This window comes from Oculina patagonica, chromosome 1 (genome assembly GCF_052425735.1).
Source record: "Oculina patagonica isolate OP01 chromosome 1, crgOcupat, whole genome shotgun sequence".
Taxonomy (NCBI): Eukaryota; Metazoa; Cnidaria; class Anthozoa; order Scleractinia; family Oculinidae; genus Oculina; species Oculina patagonica.
Genome location: NC_135758.1, coordinates 34,779,531 through 34,800,931, shown reverse-complemented (window position 1 = coordinate 34,800,931; position 21,401 = coordinate 34,779,531). Strand labels below are relative to the sequence as shown.

General features: G+C 37.1%; 1 protein-coding gene across 3 annotated transcripts; it reads right to left on the bottom strand.

The window, feature by feature from the left end:
• Positions 1-950: 950 nt before the first annotated feature.
• On the bottom strand, positions 951-20,806 carry LOC144666205 (ubiquitin carboxyl-terminal hydrolase 20-like). 3 transcript variants are annotated; one of them, XM_078527602.1, is made up of 31 exons: positions 20,523-20,806; positions 20,267-20,404; positions 19,246-19,299; positions 19,024-19,086; positions 17,755-17,892; positions 16,689-16,749; positions 16,401-16,470; positions 16,059-16,172; positions 15,316-15,394; positions 14,056-14,233; positions 12,973-13,335; positions 12,273-12,370; positions 11,969-12,017; positions 11,347-11,467; positions 10,832-10,902; positions 10,238-10,271; positions 9,948-9,993; positions 9,086-9,200; positions 7,862-7,942; positions 7,458-7,535; positions 6,955-7,003; positions 6,508-6,571; positions 6,001-6,067; positions 5,529-5,567; positions 5,065-5,146; positions 4,914-4,965; positions 4,738-4,794; positions 4,492-4,591; positions 4,031-4,099; positions 3,079-3,242; positions 951-2,557 (listed from the first exon to the last, which is right to left on the bottom strand). In XM_078527602.1, exons 2-30 carry the CDS (start codon positions 20,336-20,338, stop codon positions 3,094-3,096), a joined length of 2,613 nt encoding a protein of 870 aa, XP_078383728.1. In that variant the 5' UTR covers positions 20,339-20,404; positions 20,523-20,806; the 3' UTR covers positions 951-2,557; positions 3,079-3,093. The 3 variants fall into 3 exon arrangements, with proteins under 3 accessions (XP_078383728.1, XP_078383736.1, XP_078383719.1); XM_078527610.1 differs by having other exon boundaries at positions 3,069-3,242; positions 20,267-20,806; XM_078527593.1 differs by having other exon boundaries at positions 20,267-20,806.
• Positions 20,807-21,401: the final 595 nt, after the last annotated feature.

Sequence of the window (21,401 nt, the reverse complement as noted above, 5' to 3'; positions counted from 1 at the left end):
TGTGGGACTTTCAATGAGACTCATTTCCCCAAAACGATACTAGGAGAGGTCCGCAATCTTTTAAGATTGTATAATAATGATAATGCATTTCTATATCGTTTACAGACACAACGGACACTACTAAAGACATTTTGGGAAATTTGTGTAGGGGGATAAAAAACCCCCCTGGGGGAGGGGTATGTGCTTGGCTTGACTAGATGCCTCCCCCCCCCCCGTTTCAAAACATTCTGCTACCTCTGCGTTGAAAACACACCATAAGGTACCGTAGTATGTAGCAACTGGGAAACATTGTATGCAAAACACATTAACCCACAAAAGAGTACAAGCATTAACATTTTGTTGTTGTTTGTAATACTTCTCTTTATTTCAAACACAGTTCTTTATTATGTAATGTTGATAACATCACACCATATATTTCAATATTTTCACAACTGTCTGCTTATGACCAAGCAACACATTTATGACCTAACTATAAAAAAATTAATGACTCAAAAGCAACCAGCGGTCCATAAGAATGCTTGACTTTTTAATTCTGGACGAGTGTCCATTCAACTGAAAGCAACTGAGGTGTGCTTTATAAACATGGTTTTTAAAGCCCCTCCGTTGCTTTCAGTTGAATGGACACTCGTCTGTTTGGTGAACAATTTTGCAAAACAAAAATGGGGTTACCGTACTCAGTCTTGGGTGTGAAAATAAAACCTGTGAATGCAGCTTCTATAATCAATCACTAATCATGTGAAATGTGTGGTTCCAGAAAATGTCCATATCTCCCCCCACCCCCAACAGAAGGGATTGGAAAATCCTAAGGGTGGGAGGGATATCAAAGGCCAAAAACTTTAAGGAAATGTATGAAGCTTAATTGGAATTTCCAGAGGGGTTGGGGGTCTTAGGAAAAAACCCTTCTACAGGGGATGTTTGGATAATGCACAGAACTACACAATGCTCAGTGGCAGTGTAGAAAGTGATGTGGGTATATTTGTCGACAGTATGTTCTGTTACAAGCCATAATGTATAGCTGTGATATTATAGCGCAAGATAGAAATAAAATTCAGTGGGAGACTTGGGAACAATGTAATGCAAACTTTGTGCTCTACAGACTGCAAACTGCTTTTAACAATGTTAGGTTTTTTGTTTCAAAGTTATAATTCACAATGTCACCTTAACAATAATTATATTACTTAACTATTAACTGAACCTTGGGGAATTGTGCCTTCCAGTCTTATTATTTTTTACTTTGTAATATTCTCAATTTTTACTACTTCCTAACAAATAAATTCACTCTGCAGGTTAAGTCGATATTTCTCTCACTTCACATTTAAAATGTTCTTATTTTGCGATACCAAACTATATCTCTTTCCAGTCATGTGTACTCATTCTACTCGTCAACAAAAGTACCTGTTTTTTTATGCAGGGAAAGGTTAACCCAAACGTTCATGAAGTGAATATTGTTGTTGTCATTATTCTATGTACAATTCGGGGAATGGGTAGTTACAAAATTCCTCATTATCAGATTTAAGGTGTGCTTTCTGTCATAACTTCGGGTGATAATTCTTTGTAGTTAAATGAATAGTTTGAACCATCTGCCACCCGAAACAAATGTAGCTTTTATTAGGTGTATTTTTAATTATTAAACGAATAAAGGAGTACTCAATCAAATAAGAAAAAAGGCTAGACTTAATAAAGGAAGGAAGGTATGAGGAATTTAGGGGTTAATGTAAGGAGAGAAATGTCGAAGCCAGTTACAATGGGCTTTTTTCTTGACTCCTTCTGATCAGTATGAATATTAATCATTTTTTCCTCACCAAGAAATATTTTTTTAGAATTTTCCTTGATCTGTGGCATTCCTTATTCAGGGTTGAGTAACTATGTTACACTTTTTAATATTGTACCTTTTCATCATTTGAAGACATACTTTTCATTGAAAATGCTAAGAATAATTCTTAGCACAAAGGAAATATTTTTCTCCTTTATGATTGTAGTTGTCATGTAATACTAGCTGTCATGTAATACTAGCTGTCTACCAGCAGGGTCCTAATTGACCATAGATAAATATAGTTTTTATTATGTATTGTATTGATTAATAATTGTATAGTTAGATTTGTTAAAAAAGTCTGATCTGATCTGAAGCCTTTCTAATCCATTTCGGAGCATAGGCCACTGAAAAAACTCCTCCAATCCCCATGTCCCTGGCTGTTGTCAAAGTACCTTAAGTTTGTTTGTCTTAAAAAAATCTTTCAATGAAACATAATACAGACATCCCTGAAAATGCCCTTAACTGCAAGTTGACAAATCTCTCTCCCAGGACATGTAAATAACAGAGCATTCAGTGGTTTTAAATTCTGCACCATTGGCTAAATATTACAAATGAGGGTCCATTGTCATTACCCTTTCTTTATACATGTAGCCACTACAAATTAAAAAAAAGAACCAAGACTGCCTTCTGCAAATCAAAGGCTTATGTGTGTATGGTAATCATCCTCGTTTAGAACTAGGCTGTGTCAATTTCTGCTTGGTCTGATAACAGACTTGAGGGTCAGGACATTGAACTGTACAGGACCTGAAAGAAAGATAAGAAAGCTGTATTTACCTTACCACCCCATATATTGCAGTTTGTCAAGCCAATGCAGGCAGTATTTTGCAATGACTTTAGGGTGTGAAGGTAATTTTGGGAAAATATTTACCCCTGAGGTCTTGGCAATATGGAGGGAGCCTTTTGTCCAGGATTTAAGGCAAAAATTTTTTAATAAATAATTTATTTTTTAATTTTTTATTTTAAATTTTCAAAAAAATTTAAAATTTAAAAAATTTTGTTTTTTTTTTTGAAATTTTTTTAAAAAAGACACTTTGCGATGCCTGTTAAGAGGAACGTGCATCTCAATAACAATCAAACCTGGACATATCTGGGAGGGAGTAGAGTCCTAAGCATGCATGTTTTATTGTATCACAGGACTTAAGTTGAAATCAAAGCTGTACAAACTATAGCTGGTCCAACTTAAAATATTGGAAATAACTCACAGGCTGACGTAAATTATTAGTCCTCTAATAAGTATACCGGTAATTTCCATTACCAAAACTGACCATTTGATTTGTGATTTATTCCTGTTGAACATTATCCTCCTGTTCTTGTTGATCATCTTTTTCTTCATTCTCTTTTTCTCCCTCAGTGAAATACACAGGACCTCCATCATAAATATCGTGCAAGAAAGTCCATGTCTCCAATGACAGCTGGCCATAGTCAGAGTCTAAAAAGGAAAATTATGAGAAGAATAGTACCGGCACATTGAGATTATCTATCGGTTTCTGTAGCACTAGGAGTATTTCTACTTCCCCTTCTCCCACTCCCCAGCACTAAATAAGTATTAATATATATTTATATTCCTGGATGATGGAAGTACTGTGAGAGTTGTCTTGCCAGAGAACACAAAGCAGTGACTCTGGCAAGGTCTCCAGCCCAGATCACTTGATCTGGGGTTCCAGCTCACAAACTGTTAACTGTGTTAAGCCACTGGACATCCCACATGTAGGTTTGCTGGTTTAAAACAAAACCCCCCAAAGGAAATAAAAGGAGACAACTCCCTCTAACGGTCAAAAATCCTTTTCTTTTTACGCCACGAAACTTTGGAACAAGCTACCTTTTTATATCAGGCAGTCTGAGACTATAGCGATTTTTAAAAAGAACCTTAAAACATTTCTTTTTTGTAATAGTTTTTAACCTAGTCATAGATGTTAATAATTGCATGTTTTAGTTAGATCCTTTTTTTTTTACTCTTTTTATCTTAGTTTTTTTTTTTTAATATTTCTTTTCCCCCCGCCCCCCCCCGCCCCCCCCTCCCCCCCTCTCCCCCGCCCCCCTCCCTCTCGCCCCCTCCCTCCTCCCCCCCCTCCCCCTCCCTTTCTATCTTAGTACTGAATTTCTGTATCTAACCATTAAGAGAGTTGACCGTAAAACTTTATCTTTTAAGTAGCGAGGAATGAAGGGTAATGTATTTGTCTAGTTCTCTTGTTATTACAAATTTCTCAAAATACTCACTTGTTCTTAGTATTTTAGTATTCCCCTTCACAAATAAAATATTACTGTTGTCAATGGGCCCAGGAGGGTCTGAAAGAAAGAAGAAGTTCTTGTTGTTACACTGCTTAGTATACGTAATTTAACCATGCTGTTAGGTGGTACTAACAAATGCACAATCTGATACATAAGCAAGCAGGTCACCTCAAGTCAAAATTACAGCAATTGATAGTTTACACAAAGTGTGAGAGTGCTTTGAAATATTTTTTTTGATCTCTTGGTACCTGCATCCTCGGGGAACCCAGAGGTGGTAAGTCAGGGCGACACAAAGTAAGCCAAGTAGGAAAATTGTTGGGAATTGAAGTTAACAAGAACCTGCTAGAGGGATGGGTACCCCAGGGATGAAGAAAGCATCTTACAATTATAAAAGCTTCTTTTAACAGGAAATAAATAGAGAGTCGATGAGAGTGTAATTTGAGGCATACCGTCTTCTTGTCCCTTGACAAACATTTCCCATTGTTTAAACCATTGCATACTGATGCAGTACATATCCACATTGTCATTGGCTGGATAGTCATGGTTTAACTGAGGATGCAATAAATTAACATAAGGAAGATTGATAACTATATGATAGAACTACTGGTAAGATCACTAATTTCAGGACTTGCATTTCTACAAGTGTATACAGTGCAAAATGTCTGGCAGTGTAAGAGAATAAAAGTAACACAAACCCGTTTGAATGCTTCCATTTCTCTTTCTCTTCTTCTTTCAAGTTCATCTAGAGCTTTCTGTAGTGACACAAAAAATATAAGTTATTTAAAAATGCACATTTAGCTCTCCTAGGACACTGCAAAGAAGCTGTAGTTGCATTTAACATGACTTTATGTCACACAAGCTTCCTCCTCACCTTACAGTGTTTGCACATGTTCAATGTTGTGGCTGGGGGACCTCCTCCAAACCTACACACACACATGCAAGAGATCAGTTTAAATGGACACCAAAATTCTGTGGGTACACACAGTATTAATGGACATTTATGTATTGGTTTAAAAACTCACCGCCTTAGGAGATGCTTCCACACAGATTCAGGAAGAGGAACTGTGATGTCATGAATTTTTTCCATGTTTAATGGATGAATGGCTACAAGAAATAAAGAAATCTTGTCATTGAGGTTTTGTTCCTGGAGGGAGGGAGACATGCAAGGTAAGACTATTAATGATTCTCAAACTTGTTTATAATATTATAATAATAATGATATTAACAAGAATTAAACTAGTATAAACAAAGGAAATCTTAAACCCTCTGCCTCCCTTCTAAAATCCAAGGTGGTGGCTATTAACAATGCAAAAAACATATTCACCCAGCAAAAATCCTGCAATACAGGCTATTCATTCTTGACAATTGTCTGTTTGATAATGCACTGATATTGTATGGAGAATTAAGTTGCAGATCACACCTGGGAGCATCTATGAATGAAGAGTGTAATGGAATAAAAATACTTTTAAACTGATTTACCACTTACCTCCATGGCGACACAAGAAGTCTGAGTTTGTAATGGGACCTGCAAAAACAAACAAGACAAAAAGTAATTAATGAATATTTATGAGTTTTATGGTGTGCCAGTAGTAGGCAATGCTGCCGACACGCCAAACTCCCCCCCCCCCTGGGTTACTATCCTTTAAAAGGATTATGGGAGGGTTCCCACAGGACCAAGAAAATCTTGACCCCAGTGGGATTTGAACCCACAGCCTCCGGATTAGGGGGGAGGGAGAGGGAGGAGGGGGTTGGTGTACCCGCACACCAAAATACTCATAAATATTCATTAATTCCTATCCACACAGGCGCCACACAGTCCTTTCATTATATTTCTATATATCGTCTCTATAAGTCAAAAATTAAGCCTGTTCTGTAAAAAGACCATGGCTAAGGATTGTAAATCTGTAACAAATACATGTAAGTCAGTCAGTAAACAGCTGCCATTTGACCTTCATTACCTGGCTCCATGCATGACTGGAACTTTGTTAACCATTTCTTGGAAACAAAGTATCTGAATTCACTGGGCTGCATGAAAAGAAAAATACATCAGTAAAAGTGAAGAACAGCTCTCCCCTCCAAAACCACTGTTGACAACTGTTAGCTGTCTTCTAATCAACAGTCAGCCAACACTTGGTCAACAACTAAAAATACATCCATGTAAAACAAGAATGGAATGAAATATAATGAAATGCATGGAGTTAAGGTTGAAGCAGTGTGGGAGCTTATGCAACATAAACCAACAGTTGTAAGGAGTCTAACACACTAATCACGTTTAGGCGGACAATTTGTCAATACAAGGCTTTGAGTAAGATTTGAAGTATGTGCCCGTCCTTGTTTGATCAGAGAGCAATATACGTTTTGCTGTAACAAGCTGAAAACTTCTACCCTTTACAGGGAGTGAATGAATTTTAACCCGCAATTATGCTGATATAAGTAGATTTTTGAAAGAGTACTACTGGTTGTACCTGTGCATCTTTCAGCAGATTAAAAAATGTTTGCCTTTCCTTAGTGGCTTCTTCACTTGATTTCCTGCAAAGAGAATTAAGCCTGATTTCAAGGAAAATAATTTGAAATTTCTTTATTTGTTGTTTACTCTATAGCAGGGACTTGCATTGTATTAGTGGAAAGGTTTTAAATACTAACACTGTTAATTCTGTAAACAGAATATGTTATCAATTTAAAATAAAAAAGTTTTGGGATATCCTACTTCGGAATGGGTCTTGGGGAGGGGGTAGTTTAAAATAGGTTATTCTCTCCCTACCATTGGTGTTTTACAAGCATCCTATAGTTCAGGGTCATGTCAAGACAACACACACACAAATGCAAAGAAAATAATATTCCAAAAACTACAGTATATGGCAAAATGTTAGATCAGGTTGGTAAAGTATTTCGAATGATAGTTACTAACTGACCTGTAAAACAACACATAGGCTTCCACGTCAGCAACATATGAATCAGACACTAAAATGTAAAAAAATACTAATAAGCTTTGCATTAATCCCTGGGAGGGGGGGGACTCCCATATGAAAAGGAGGGGGATGCTCGTCGGAAATTTTGAAAAGAACCCCTTAAAGACACCAATCTGGGCATGGCTCAAGCTTTTTTTGACCCCTAAAAGATACCAAAAAACTAAAACTAAAATTTATATTTTTTCGTGTGCAGCCCTAAACGAGACCTAGACGGCTAAAAATATTGGCATTTTGGCCGGAACACCCTAAGTGAGACCAAAAATCCGAAATTTACACCCTTAGTGAGACGGCAAGCATCCTCATCCCTTTCATATGGGAGTCTCCCAGGGCATTAATCAAAGTGCAAAGCTAACAGCAAAGTCACATCAAGTTTCGATCAAGGTTAAAGACTGTTTCACGAACAAGATTATTTAAAATTTTATTCATATACCATCATTATTAGTTACCTTCACTGACCCAGGAGTCATTGAACTCGTACCATTTACCATTGATATAATTCTTGGCAAAGGACACATAATGTCCAGCTAGAAGAAACAAAACATAGTAATTGTTTCATTTTATGATTACAGGTACAGTGGAACCCCGATATAACGATATGCCAAGGGGGCAGTAAAATTATATCGTTATATCAGGGTTCCGTCCCATACATTTTACTATTGCCGGGACATAACATATTCATCGTTATATCGGGAATATCGTTATATCGAAGATCGTTATATCGGGGTTCCACTGTAACAGGAGAATAGAAAACACAATGTTATTTGTGGAAACACGGCTGCTAGCATTAACTAAAATCAAAGCTTGAATAAGACAGAAAATACACAAAGAAAAACTGTAGTTGAACATTTACCTCCAACACTGCCATGATGGGTGATGGCAGCAACAAGATCATATGTTGTACATTTCTGACTTGGATCTAGTCGGTTGAAATCTGAATATGCAGATGTATAATTTGTTTATAATTATTAGTAAAGTACTGATTTGTTTCTCCTTGGAGAAACAAAGGGAAGGAAAGGAAAGGAAAGGGAAGGGGATTTTAGTCGATGGATTAGAATCAAACCCCAAAAGGAGACCATCTGGGTGTTGCTTAAGCCTTTTTTGACTCCTTAAAGAGACCATGATTTTTCATGACTAATCGTTCTAGACCATCAATTGCAACACAATATGATGTTTTTTTTTTTAATTTCTTCATGTGCAACCCTAAATTCTTCTTTCAGCCCCTTGAAAACAATCCCTATGCTAACACATTTGGAAAGGTTACATAACATATAGTTAAGGGGGAGCAGGGAAAGCGCAGTGGCAAGAGGGCTCGCTTCCCACCAATGTGGCCTGGGTTTGATTCCCGGACCCGGTGTCATATGTGTGTTGAGTTTGTTGTTGGTTCTCTTCCTTGCTCCGAGGATTTTTCCCCAGGTTCTCCGGTTTTCCTCCCTCCACAAAAAACAACACTTCTAAATTCCAATTCGATTGGGAATCCGAGGGCCACAGGTTTGACTGTCGAAAGACTGTTATGTGCAACCCTCGTAAAACAAAGTTGATTTATTTATTGATTTGATTATTTATATATTACTTATTAACCGAGAGTGAGGTCATTACAGGGGAATCTCAGACCGAGGTCTTGATGTATTGACCGAGCGACAGCGAGGTCAATACATCAAGGTCGAGGTCTGAGATTCCCCTGTAATGACTGAACGGACGAGGTTAATAAGTTATTTATTATATGGCCTTTAAGCACTATTCAAAAAAATCAAGGGAAAAAACACTGGAGGTAAAACTCGCTCTCGCTCTCTGTGGCTCTCTTCGTCGCTCATACTAAAGAAGTATCGGTATGCTTTAGTTTTTCTTTCAGTTATTGAAAAGATAGTTATATTTTGTTGGCATTTTTTGTTTTTTTTTGCCCCCTCGCTAGTAGCTTTTACTCACAACTCAAAAAACCGTCGAGCCGAGAAAAATTTTCATAATGCCCGGTCATTACAAGAGAATAATGCCCGCTCAGCAGCTATTCAGAGCGCGCGTACTATTGTAGCCATATAATAATTATAGTTATTTACTTTGCATGATTATTATTACACACCTTTAACCAGGTAAGGTTTCATATCCAGTCCAGTCAGAGGAAAGGAAATGAAGTGATTGATTTTTGATGAAAAGTACATTTCATGTTTAAAACGCTTCAGATGAATGCACAAAATCTGCAAGACACAAATATGAGGAACAGATTCAGACATAAAACAATCTAGAGATAAAATTAATTCTCCTATTTATCTCTTTTCAATTAACCTGACTCATGTTTCCACTGGGAATGAATCCTTAGTGTCTGAACATTTACATGAAAATGGAAACTATTGAGTGGTAACTTTCATGCATAAGTCTTATACTAAATGACTCCTTACTCTTTTTACAAACTGCCAGCTCACTGACTGTATGCTGGTGTAAATCATATAATATCCCGACTGCAGAGATGAATTTAATGACTAGCATATCCTAGGGACCTGCTCCTTGTGTCTGTTTTAGAGCAGTGTCTCTGAGACAGCTTCCCTCTTTAAGGTGATGTCACATGAGTCGATTTCTGACCACGATTTTAAACGCAACATTGTTGTGTTAAAAATCAATGTCCTGTAACACAATTTTTAAGGTAACAGTTTGTGGGAGCAACATGTTGCACATTAATATTTTTTGAACTGCTTTCTAAAACCTGCAACATTGCTATACATATTTGAAACATTTCCTTAAGAATTGTCTTTGTGTACATAACATGCCATTGCCGTCACAAAGTTGTGTTAAAGTTGTCTCATGTAATAAGGACTACAAATTGCTGTTAAAAGTTAATATTTTATCGTATCATGTAACATCACGTTAAATGGGGCAGGCATCTATCATTAATTTTGTAAGAAAGAGTTGACCATATGCTGCTGTACAACTGGTAAGAACAAACAAACCTCAGGAAGGTGCATTACTTTACAAAGTTTAATGCCATTTCTCAGCCTGCAAGCAAACAGGTAAATGCAATATTTAAACAGAATTTAGAAACTTATTGTACTACCTCCTGAATAATCATCAACTGAAAATGATCATATACATGTCAACAGTAATAGCGGAAATGTGCAAAATGTTTAGCAAACATCACCCAGACTACTTGTGCAAATACTTTGTGCAGCAAATTTTCAAACTGTGTTTAGTTACAAGCTTTATGACAATAAAAATGGAACAATATCAACAACAAACTTACTTCTTGCACTTCTCACAACTGTACATGTTATCTCCTGATAAAGAAAATACAATCAACAAAATGATCATTACAAACACAATTTACACAGTCCAGAAGATTATTTTCCTTGAAATATGTCAATCAGATTAAACTATGCAAGATATATGAAAAGAAAAAAATGTCACTGACAATTTATTGCATGCTTCCAGAGAATATCCTTACTCCCCCCACATAAGGTTATTCGTAATTATGATGGGGAAGAGGGTCTCATAGGCCAAACGTTTTACAGGAAAGTATGAACTTTAACTGGAATTTCCAGAGGGGTCGGGGAATGTGGAGGAGGGAAGTTCTAGCCCAGGAGAATATAGGTGGGCAGAATACAGGAGGGGGAAGAGAGGCCAGGATGCAGGATTTCCAAGGTGAAGGGAACTGGGAGAAATTTTGCAACATTTCATAATATTTAGCAATAGAAATGAGACAAAGGAGAAGGAACCACTAAGGAGGGGGTGGGTTCAGGGAGTAAATGGTACTGGAATCAGGTGTTCAGACCCCCCCCCCCCTCCCTTACCCCACTATTTCCTGGAGCATCAAATTCCATCATAAAAAGCAACATACCTTTCAATTCATCAGCTGAAAAAAATGCTGACAAGCAATCATGAAGTGTGACTTGTGGACCTAGAAACCACCTACATGTAAACAAAACATCCAGTTCAATCAATCAATCAATCAATCAATCAATCAATCAATCAATCAATCAATCAATCAATCAATCAATCAATCAATCAACCAACCAATCAATCAAGCAGTCAATCAACCAACCAAGCAGTCAGTCAGTCAGTCAGTCAGCCAAACAAGCAAGCAAGCTTGAATATAAATGACTAACATAACATCACATTTGGTTAATCCATTTGAAAACTTATTTTAAGATTATAAGAACAAACAATGTAAAGTTCAACATTCAAGTTATAGAAAAATAAATTATAAATAAATTAGTTTAAATAGCGCCTTCACAAAAGTTCTAAGGCAAATCTATAAAAAAGTCAGATAAAATAGATACTAAACAGCCACAAAAAAGACTTCTAGATTGTTCAGTTGTATAAGTCTGACACCTATATCATTCCTTACAGTACCTTCTCAGCCATTCAAATATTGTTGTCATCCAGCTTCTGTCCTGATCTTTGTCCATTACAGATGAGCATGATGCCAGAGGTGTGCACTGTGATGCATGAAGGACTGTCAGCTCATCCTTGCCTGTGAGTGGAATAATAATTATAATGACTATTCACCAATAATAATTGCCTTCAAGTTGTTGTGAGTGACAGTCAAACCTCTTGTAAGCAGACACCTTTGGTAGGTAGGTAGGTAGGTAGGGTAAAGCCAGGCCTAGTGTTCATGAGGTTGGAGCTTATTCTGGTTTCTATAGCATTAAGTTACAAGAAGTTTCTCTACTCCCCCCTATCTTGCCCAAGAACGCAACACAGAGACCCTGGCCAGAGATCAATCTGGAGTCCAGTACACTATCCATTTGGGACCAGAATAATGTCCACTTCAAAAAGACAAGTTGTCCAACAGCTCTAAGGTGGCCGTCTTTGAGGTACAGAAATAGAAGCAAAACTTAATGTCCTTTACCAGGTGTTCTTTAGTGGAGGTTAAGTTGTATGGTTTTAACACAGAAAATGAAGGTTTACAAACTTTTATCTTCCAATTGAATTTGCAACTAACACTATTTAAGTTAAACTACCATTTTCTTACCTGGAATTGGCAGAGACACATCCTGAAATGTTTCTGCTCTTGACGAAACCTTCATGTCAAAAAAAAAAATATATGTGTAATAATGTTGGGGTGTAGTTTCACCCATGGTTAAATTCAGCATAATTTTCCTTTGTTCTGGTGTCTGATGCTATGTGATAATAAAATTTAATATAAAACAAAGGGGAATAACAAATTGTACCAAGGGTAAAATTGAGCCAGGACAATTCTAAACACTCTGTTGTATTATCAAGTGACAAAAAATTAATATTGTATTATTAAGAAATCCAAGGAAAAAGGGAAATACCCTGTGGCATGTTAAACACTGCACTGAGCTCTGTATCGTGCCGTCAAACAAGTCTGTAACTATGCTGCTGTAGTTCACTGGTCTTTTCTTCTTTTTTCCTACAGAATAAATTAAATATAAGATAAGTTTGCGGTACAAAAATCGCACCTGTCTAATAATAAAAAAATCATTACTTAGACAGGGATGTAGCCAAGAAAAAACTAAGCAGGCCCATTCACAAGCTCAGCTGGCTTTTCCAGCCTCTGTACCTTGAGAATTGCTCCAAGTCTTTGTTTTTTAGTGAAATTTCAGCCGGTGAAAAGCTCTCATTCAACTGATAAAATAAGCTGGTAGCCAGCCAGTTCTTAGCTACATCCCTGCTTAGCTCTATAAAGTAAATGATCTTCAACTACAAAATGTTAGAACACTAAGCCCTGATAAGAGATTTAAATTGTGCAGTTCCAGAAAATATCCATACTCGTCCCAAGGAAGTTCCGGTAATTTTGAGGGAGGAGGAGGGGTCTCAAAAGCCAAAATTTTAAAAGGGAAGAATGGGGCTTGACTGGAATTTCCAAAGGGGTGGGGGATTCAAACCAAAAAGCCTTCTGTGGGAGGGGTATAGATATTATTTTTCTGGAACAACACATTTCTCAAGTTACACCCTAGGGTAAGACCATCAAGAATATTTAGAGATATGCAGGGCACATATTAAAATCCTTACTTGCTTCAGGCACTTGCTGCCTCTTGGTTCTTTCTGAATGAGATGTCTGCTTCAGTTTCTCCTTTGTACCGTGATCCACTGGCTTCTCTTCCTTGATCAATGCAACATCGTCAGTGTCCATATTCTCATCTTCTTGATCATGGTGCTCTGTTTCATGGTTGTCACTCATTGGCTCATCCTCAACTGACACTGTCACATCATTGTGATCAACAGGATCTTCTCTGGTTTTCCGCCGTTTGGCTTTGCTTGCCCCATCAGGGCTTCCATCTTGGTTGTTTTGTTCTTCAGTTGAGTTAACATGAAGTGGTTTATCATCTGTGGCATCTTCACCACTATCTGAATACATGTCCACGTCACTTTCTCCTATAGCAACTTACACAGTTACTAACATTAGTTATTATTTAAAAATCTTAAGACTGTTAAGACTTGTACCTGCACTTCATTGGTTGGAATAAGGTTGAACATCAGTTTGTTCTATAATTCTGACATCTAAGTTAATTTCTTTCTGTCTAGGGAAACACCAACAAGTCTAAATGGCTTTTCAGGCCAGCGCTAAATCCAGGTTTCCATAGCCCTGAATTGGCTAAAAAATTGTTATTCCCCTTGAAAGAAATTCTCCCCCCCCCCCGGCCCGGCTTTTTTTTTTTTTTCCCCCCATCCGGGGGGAAAAAAAAAACCCCCCCCCCCCCCCCCCCCCCCCCCCCTCCACATAGGGCGGCAAAAAAATTTTTTTCACTTGAAAGGACATATGTCCTACTAAGAAACCAGCTTGGTCCGACAAAACAAAATTGTGGTCGGACAGATTTCTATTCATCATTGTCGTAAAATGATAAATGATCAAAAAATCGTCCAGACATTATGTCCGAACACACTTGGGATTTCGTCGGATATGAGCAAATTTTGGTCGGCCAATGTCCGATGCTGACTGTTATTTGCAGCCCTGCCTGACACCAACCAGAGTTTGAGAATGTAAACAAGGAAAACAAATATTACAGCTAAATATTTTTCCTTTTCCTTTTTTCAAAAAAAAACTCTTCCCCTGGCAAAACTTTAGAGGTAAGGGTAAGTTATCTACAGACATACCGTCTTGCAGGTTTCCACTGTGAGGTAGACTTGTCCCTCCCAGCAGCCTCTTGTTATGATGGTTAGGTTCGTCATCATCACTGTCCGATGACTCAGAGTCCTCTTCCATTGATGGCACTGGCTGCTTCAGCTCCTCGTGCAATTGATCCATGATACAACGCAGGAACTCCTGAGCATCCTGCGATGAACAAAACAAGAAACTGATGCAGAAATGTATAAGCATACAAAGATTATTCCAAAACCAATTTCTGGTAGCCTAGAATTCACCTTCCTGTAGTAGTTCTCAAGTTTGACACACAGAAAGAATTATCTGTAGTTCACTGGTTCAATATCACTACATCATGATGATATTTTTTATTTATTTTTTTTTTCCTTTTTTTTTTTTTTCCCTTTTTTTTTTTTTCCCCCCCCCAACCACCTTTTCGGGGCCCCCAAATTAAAATTTTTTTTTTTATATTTTTTTTTTTTATATTTTTTTTTTTTTTAATATTTTTTTTTTTTTTTTTTAAAAATTTTTTTTTTTTTTTTTTTTTTTTTTTTTTTTTTTTTTATTTATTTTTATTTTTTTTTTAATTATAATTTTATTTTTTATATTTTTTATTCCGTTTTTAATCTTGTAATGCGCATTTGAACATTTTATATATGAAATTTGCGCACTATAAATGTTATTATTATTATTATTATTATTATAATTATTACATTGTTTTGATGATTTATAAATTTCATGGTTGCTTAAGGGAATAGTGAAGATGGTTTATAGACTTCCCAACTAGGAAGGCATAAGCCCTGTAAGTCAAAATAACTTATTTCAACATATACCGTAAAATTCCAGTTATAAGCCCCTCCACTTATAAGCCCCCCCCCCCCCCCCCCCCCGGTTATGGGCCTATCTACCTGGAAACAAAAAAAAAACATCCAATTATAAGCCCCCCCCCCCCCCCGGATATCCCCGCTCTGTCGGGTGACAGTACTGAACAGGGCTAAATGTTACTTTACTATACGTTATAAACTACAACACATATTTCGATCAACACTCCGGAGGATCGTTTTGAAACGTTTTTTATTCTGCTTATAAGCCCTCCCGGATATAAGCCCCCCCACCCACCCAAAACCCCTTACGAAGTTGTATAACTCAGGGCTTATAACCGGAATTTTGCAGTATATCACTGACAGCCTTTTGGATAGTGATATCAGTTGACGGTATTACAATGAACTGATCAAGATGGCTTTCTTGGTCACGACTGCTGATTGACTACCTACCTGTTGTCCATAGCCTCTGAATTGTGAGTTGATCAACCGAACACTACGCAAGAGTTGTGAGGGCACAACATACTTTGGTCTGAAAATAATAAAAATGTTTGTTATAAAATACAAGACATGTCTTTGAATAATAATTATAATAATATTTTTTTTTTTTTTTTTTTTTATTTTTTTTTTTTAAATAAATTTTTTTTTTTTTTTTTTTTTTATAATATTATTTTTTTTTTTTTTTTTTATAGAGATTTTTTTTTTTTTTTTTAATTATTATTATTTTTTTTTTTTATTAATTTTTTTTTTTTTCTTTTATATAGAATTGTAATTTTTTATATATATATATATATATATATATTTAATTAATATTAACAGGAGAAGAGCCATATAGTATGGATATAAGTGTTAATAAACCATTATTATTATTATTATTATTATAATAATAATAATAATAATAATAAAACATTTTTTTAAGGGGGGAAATGCAAGAGAAAAACTTTAAAAGAGCACTAAAGACTAGAACCTTGTTTGCTCGACAATGTTGTACAAAGGTAAATTTACATGTAAAACTGTATTGGACAAACTCATTGTCCAAGTCCATTGTATGAGCCAGAGTAACTTGTGGACTTTTGGCATCAAAACTGTACAGGTTACTTATCTTTCTGCTTCAGCCATAGTGGTTTTAATGTAAAATAAAGATAACTAAATAATGAAAAAATCATCATGCTTTATTACTGAATTATTGACAGTACCTTTTTCGAGACCATAACTCGTTGATCAAAAGTGAATAGTTTCTGGACACAGAGGAGTTCTTGGTTTCTTTTGCAAAACTACTACACTCCAAGAAATATTGGGTGAGAGGTGGACTGAAAAAAAAAGTTGGATCCAGTATTTACTAAGTGAAAATTCATCAAATTTGAGAAAAAGGAGACATGCACATAATGTTTAAACATAGCCTGATCAAAGCATGTGTCTGAGTGATTTTAGAAAACTTGAACTGAAATCAAACAACATTTATTGATGCAATTTACAGATTTAAACAACAGAACATTTTTGCAAGCATTGTTTATCAGCAGTGTGTGTAATCAACCTACCAGTTTGACAAAGACTGCAGGGCGGCATTCATGTAACATGTATTTCCAATGTTTGACAAGCCACATAAGCCTGAAATAATTATTACAGAACCATATGACAACAGTTACAAAAGATTAGCAGATTAGGATGACAAAAAAATAGTTCCTAGCTTAGTGGTAAGCAGTGTTTACGACTGTATTTATTTCATGCTCGTGAATCAAGCTCTAAAGCTTTATTTATTTCTCTTAGTTTGCATTTAAGTTCAGTTTTTGTTCTCATTTCAATAAAAATGAAAAATTTGACATCACCTCTTGGTTTCAAGCCTTTCTCTAATTCAAGAGCATCTTCCATATCCAAAACCTCATGTCTCTAAAAAAAGAAAAGAAACAAAAATGACTGTTCTTACTAGTACTTCATTTTTTTAAGAAACAACAAAAAAGCTACTCCTTTCAATAGTTTATAGATATTCAGTGCCAAATTTATTAACACGCTCTTTTTGGAATTTGATTTGATCTATGATCCTCGCTCTCTTTGGTAACTTCTTGATTATACAGTAGTCAGATTTAACTTTACCTGCCACATGATGACAATTTAAAACTGTCTCCAGAACCAGTGGTTAAAGTGTGTATTTTAAATCTTCTAGAGGGAACAAGTGCACTAGGAGCTCACGGTTATTATTCAGGTAAAATTTTTTTGACATTTGTCACAAAAGTAATAAGAGTTCAGTAAGCTTTCTAATGTCTACCACTACTAACATTGTTTGTTCCTCTAGTGTCGTTTCCTTAAGTATGGTTCCTATGACATGATTTAGTGACTGGGCACATTGCGACTCCTCCTTGATAGCACACTAGCAGCATACAGTCAACTCTCTCTTAACGGACACCTCTGTGAGATGGACACCTCTTTAAGATGGACACTTGGTGTTGGTCCCCTTTCTGCCGTTTTTCAGTTATTTTACTGTAACTAAACTTCCAAAAAGACGGACACCTCTCTAAAATGGACAGTTGGAGCCGGTCCCGACGGTGTCTGTTTTAGAGAGAGTTGACTGTATACTAAATTCCGAAACCAAATGCAACAAAATGGGATGAAACGGTTAGCTTTCAATCTCGTTTGCTTGGAGTTAGTTCTACTCTGGTTTGCTTGCAATTAGCTTTTATTTGTTGGTCAGGTTTCGTTTCATAAATTTTGGAAGTTTAGTTGTTTCATTGTTTCAGGTTTAGTACATGCCCATACTAACCAACTGTAGGTAGCCGAGCGTTTTGTCGAGTTACTTCAGCCCTGCTCAAGTCAGCACACAGAACCACTTTGTACCGGTATCTAGGCTGACACATACCACCCATACAAGCAGTAACGATAATTAAATGTCATTGTTACCTTGGGCCTTGATGGAGTAGCTACATCACCAGTGCCTGGTCTTTCTGTTGAACTGTCAGATGGCTGTACTTCAGCCTGGCAGCTGAAACACCACATGTTAAAATCTCTTAAGCGTAAGCACAAGTGATGGTTGGTTTCCTGGTGATCACAAGAGAGCAAGATATTGTTAAAACAAAACAGCTTTGTGATTAGATGTATAATATTTACAATATACAGTACAAACAACAGAAATCTGGATTAGATTTACTGTATGTCTGTTTTCACTTGTTTAGTTTAGCAAAACATGTATCAGTGATATATTTAACAATATTATTATTCCACGAGTGCACGTTGAATATGAGATGGTAGATAGCCAGCGAGGCGCATAGCACCAAACTGGCTATAACGATCTCATATCCAACAAATGCGAGTGGAATAATTGTTTTATTAAAAACGCCCAAAGAAATGCAATATTTGAGTTCCTCAGCTATTTTCGTTGACGTCTATTGGCTACCAAATTTGTGGTCAATGGTATATGAGCTCATATACCATTGCCTGCTATCCAATCAAAATGCAGGAATTGCAATATAGGTACCCTTGCTAGTTTTTAATAAAAGAAAATGAAACATAAGTACTACAGCAATCTTTAACAATAACTTTTTACGCATCAAATTTAAAAAGTATTTTTGGTGGTTGTACCAGCCAGGAGGGGAACACCCACACTGAAGATAGTGCAGCCGGGGGGGGGGGCCCCCCCCCCCCCCTTTTTTTTATATTTTAACAAATTTTTTTTTTTTAAAAAAAATTTTTAAAAAAAAATAAAAAAACCCCTTTTATACAAACCCCCTCGGGGGGCCCCCCCCCCAAAAGGAGGACCCCCCCCCCCCTGGGAGTGCAGCCAGATATACCAGACTCAGACAAGCTTTTTGAAAGTGGCTCAAGTTCATTCTGACCCCGAAAAGATACCAGTTTAAGTAACAACAAATTTTATTACATATTTTTGGTTACTTTTAACGTTTATTAATTTTGATCTTGTCATTTAAAATCAACTAAACTCGACCACAAAACTAGGTAAAGGTATCACACATTAAGGTATCACAGTAACTGTAAATGGCCCGAGATTTGAAGTCAAACCTCCCTCGGTGGTACAAAAACCTTCATTTTCCACCCCTGGGTGGTACAACAAGCATTTTGTGAGTGCCAGATACATGTAGGGAGTCCCCCCTCCCCTCCCCTCCGCACCCCAGGCATTTACCAAGCTGTGTTTCTTTCTAACTTAGGTTTTTATACCTGACTGTGAAGCTCAATGTGATTGTTACCAAATCGTCCACACCCTACAAATGAACAGCACTTCTGAAAGATACAAAGTTATAAGTACAGTTTACAATAAATAAATTATAAACAGGCAAGTGTTGACCCTTTTCCTCGTGTGATTGAAATATTAATTCCCTTTATTGTCAAAGCAGAGACTTTTGAGAATTAAGTATTGATCACTCTTGGGAATTCACTAACCTGTAAACAGACCCACAAGTCTGATCCAGACCTTTCACAATTATCACAACTTCCCTGAAAAGAAAGGATATGGAAGATAAATACAGTCGAACCTCTCTGTTCAGACACCTCTAATACAGACACCCCTTTGGTAACTTTTTTCAGGTTATCCAGTAGATACTTTGTTCGTTCATTAATATAATGTCTAGGCCTTCTTAAAGACAAATGTAAAGACAACTGACAGTGAAGCTCTATACTTCACAGCACAGCTTTACTCCTCAAATATGATCAGTTCAAAAAGTCTTTTCAGGGTAAACAGACTGTGAAAATTTTAGAAATTTTTTCAATAATCCTTTGACCATAGATTCCATTAAAACACAATGGTTCTCATAGTGTTTAAATCCCTTTTAGAAAATAATATGATAACAGCAACAAAAAAGGCAACATGTCTGCTATATATCATACCAGTAACATATTTCTTGGTTCATTCTTGGATAATCAGTGGTACCAAAAAATGCTTCCATGTTGTAAGATGGAGAATTGTTTTTCCCACTTATGGGTCACATACGTCATTACATTTATCAGCTTTAGCTTGACAAACAGCTCATAAGCAACTTTCCAAAACAACCTTTTAGACTGTTTTGTGTGCGTCAAAGAAAAATCAAACACAGCTGCACTCATCTGTACAAAACATTAATTTCAAATTCTAAAAATACCCATAACAAATTTACTCTGGATATAGGCAAAAAGCACCTGTTGTCTAAATATTTACACTGACTGACAAATAATACAAGTTCTATCAATAGATTTGTAACATGCAAAATAAGAGGCATAACTTAGAGTAGTATTAATTCAGACACACAGGCATTTCCTACACAGATTTGAAGATAAACTTAATCTTTATAAAACCTCTTAACTACAAAGCTGATCCTTCCATTTCTAAAACAGTGTAATAAAAATAAAATGATTTCCATATTCACTATGACCAAGCATAAATTACCATCACACAAACCGTAAATATAACATAGTAATTTTAGTTTACCTCTTTCATTTTCCTCTTGATCTCTTCCACATTTACTTCTTCGATAGAATTTAAATGAGGACAAGGCGGCATTTTCTTGCAAGCTAGAGCCACAAAATGAATTCCAACCAGGAAACGTTGCAGAGCATGTATCGGTGCCTGCGATATACGGATCAAGAGAACAGAAATTAAGAAGAACACTTTGCCTGTCTCGCGTGATCCAAACAGCTGATGAGAATCTTCAGTTATGGCCTCCTGGCCTCTGGTGTTTTCTTACTGTTTAACAAACGAGAACCAGTTTTAAGCTTTTAAACTCTACACCAAACAACGCTTTTTTAGTCTTTGGTCACATTGTCCCATTGATGAAGAACTTCTAGAAGAGTTCTGATTAGGGCAATAACAACTTTCTAATGGATTTCCAAACACTGTATTGATGGTTCAGCTTTTCTTCATTTCTAATCCAATCCCTGAAAATAGTTACATGACGACTTGACGTCACTAAACAGTTAGTTTTCGATGAGGAAAAGAGAAGAACTCCTCTTGTCCGCCATATTGTCTTCACCGAATTGCTTAAACCCATAATGCAATTCGGTGTTCTTATAGAGTGAAACCAACGGGTGTGGGGGAGGGGAGGGAGGGGGTGTTTTGTGAGTCAAGAAACTTTCTTGAGGCTCCCCAAATGTGACTTTACCGTAAAAATTCCGATTGGAAGACCCTAAGGTTGGGCTTGTTTTGTATTTTGAGTTGTTAGAGAATGTTCAAAGCAATTTTGGGTTTCATATCCTTTTGTTTAGAGAGTTTTATCATCAGTCGCCCCCCCCCCCCCCGCCGCCCCCTCCCCCTCCCCCCCCGCCCCCCCCCCGCGTCCCCGCCCCCCCTACCCCCCTCTCCGGGGGGGCTGGGCGGGCCGGGACCCAGGCAGTCCTGTTCCCGGCCGTCCCCTCTGTCGCGTGCTGTCCGCTCCGCCCGTCTCTGACATGCCCCCCCCCCACCCCGGTCGTTCCCGGCTTGACGCGTTCCCCCTGTCCCGGGGTCGGGGGCCGGGGTTCTGCATTACCCCGTGGTATTCATGTATGCACCAGAACATTTTGTCACAAATAAGGGTATAGAGCGATTTTCACTTAAATGCTGGGGACCCGGGCATGAGTGTCGGAAG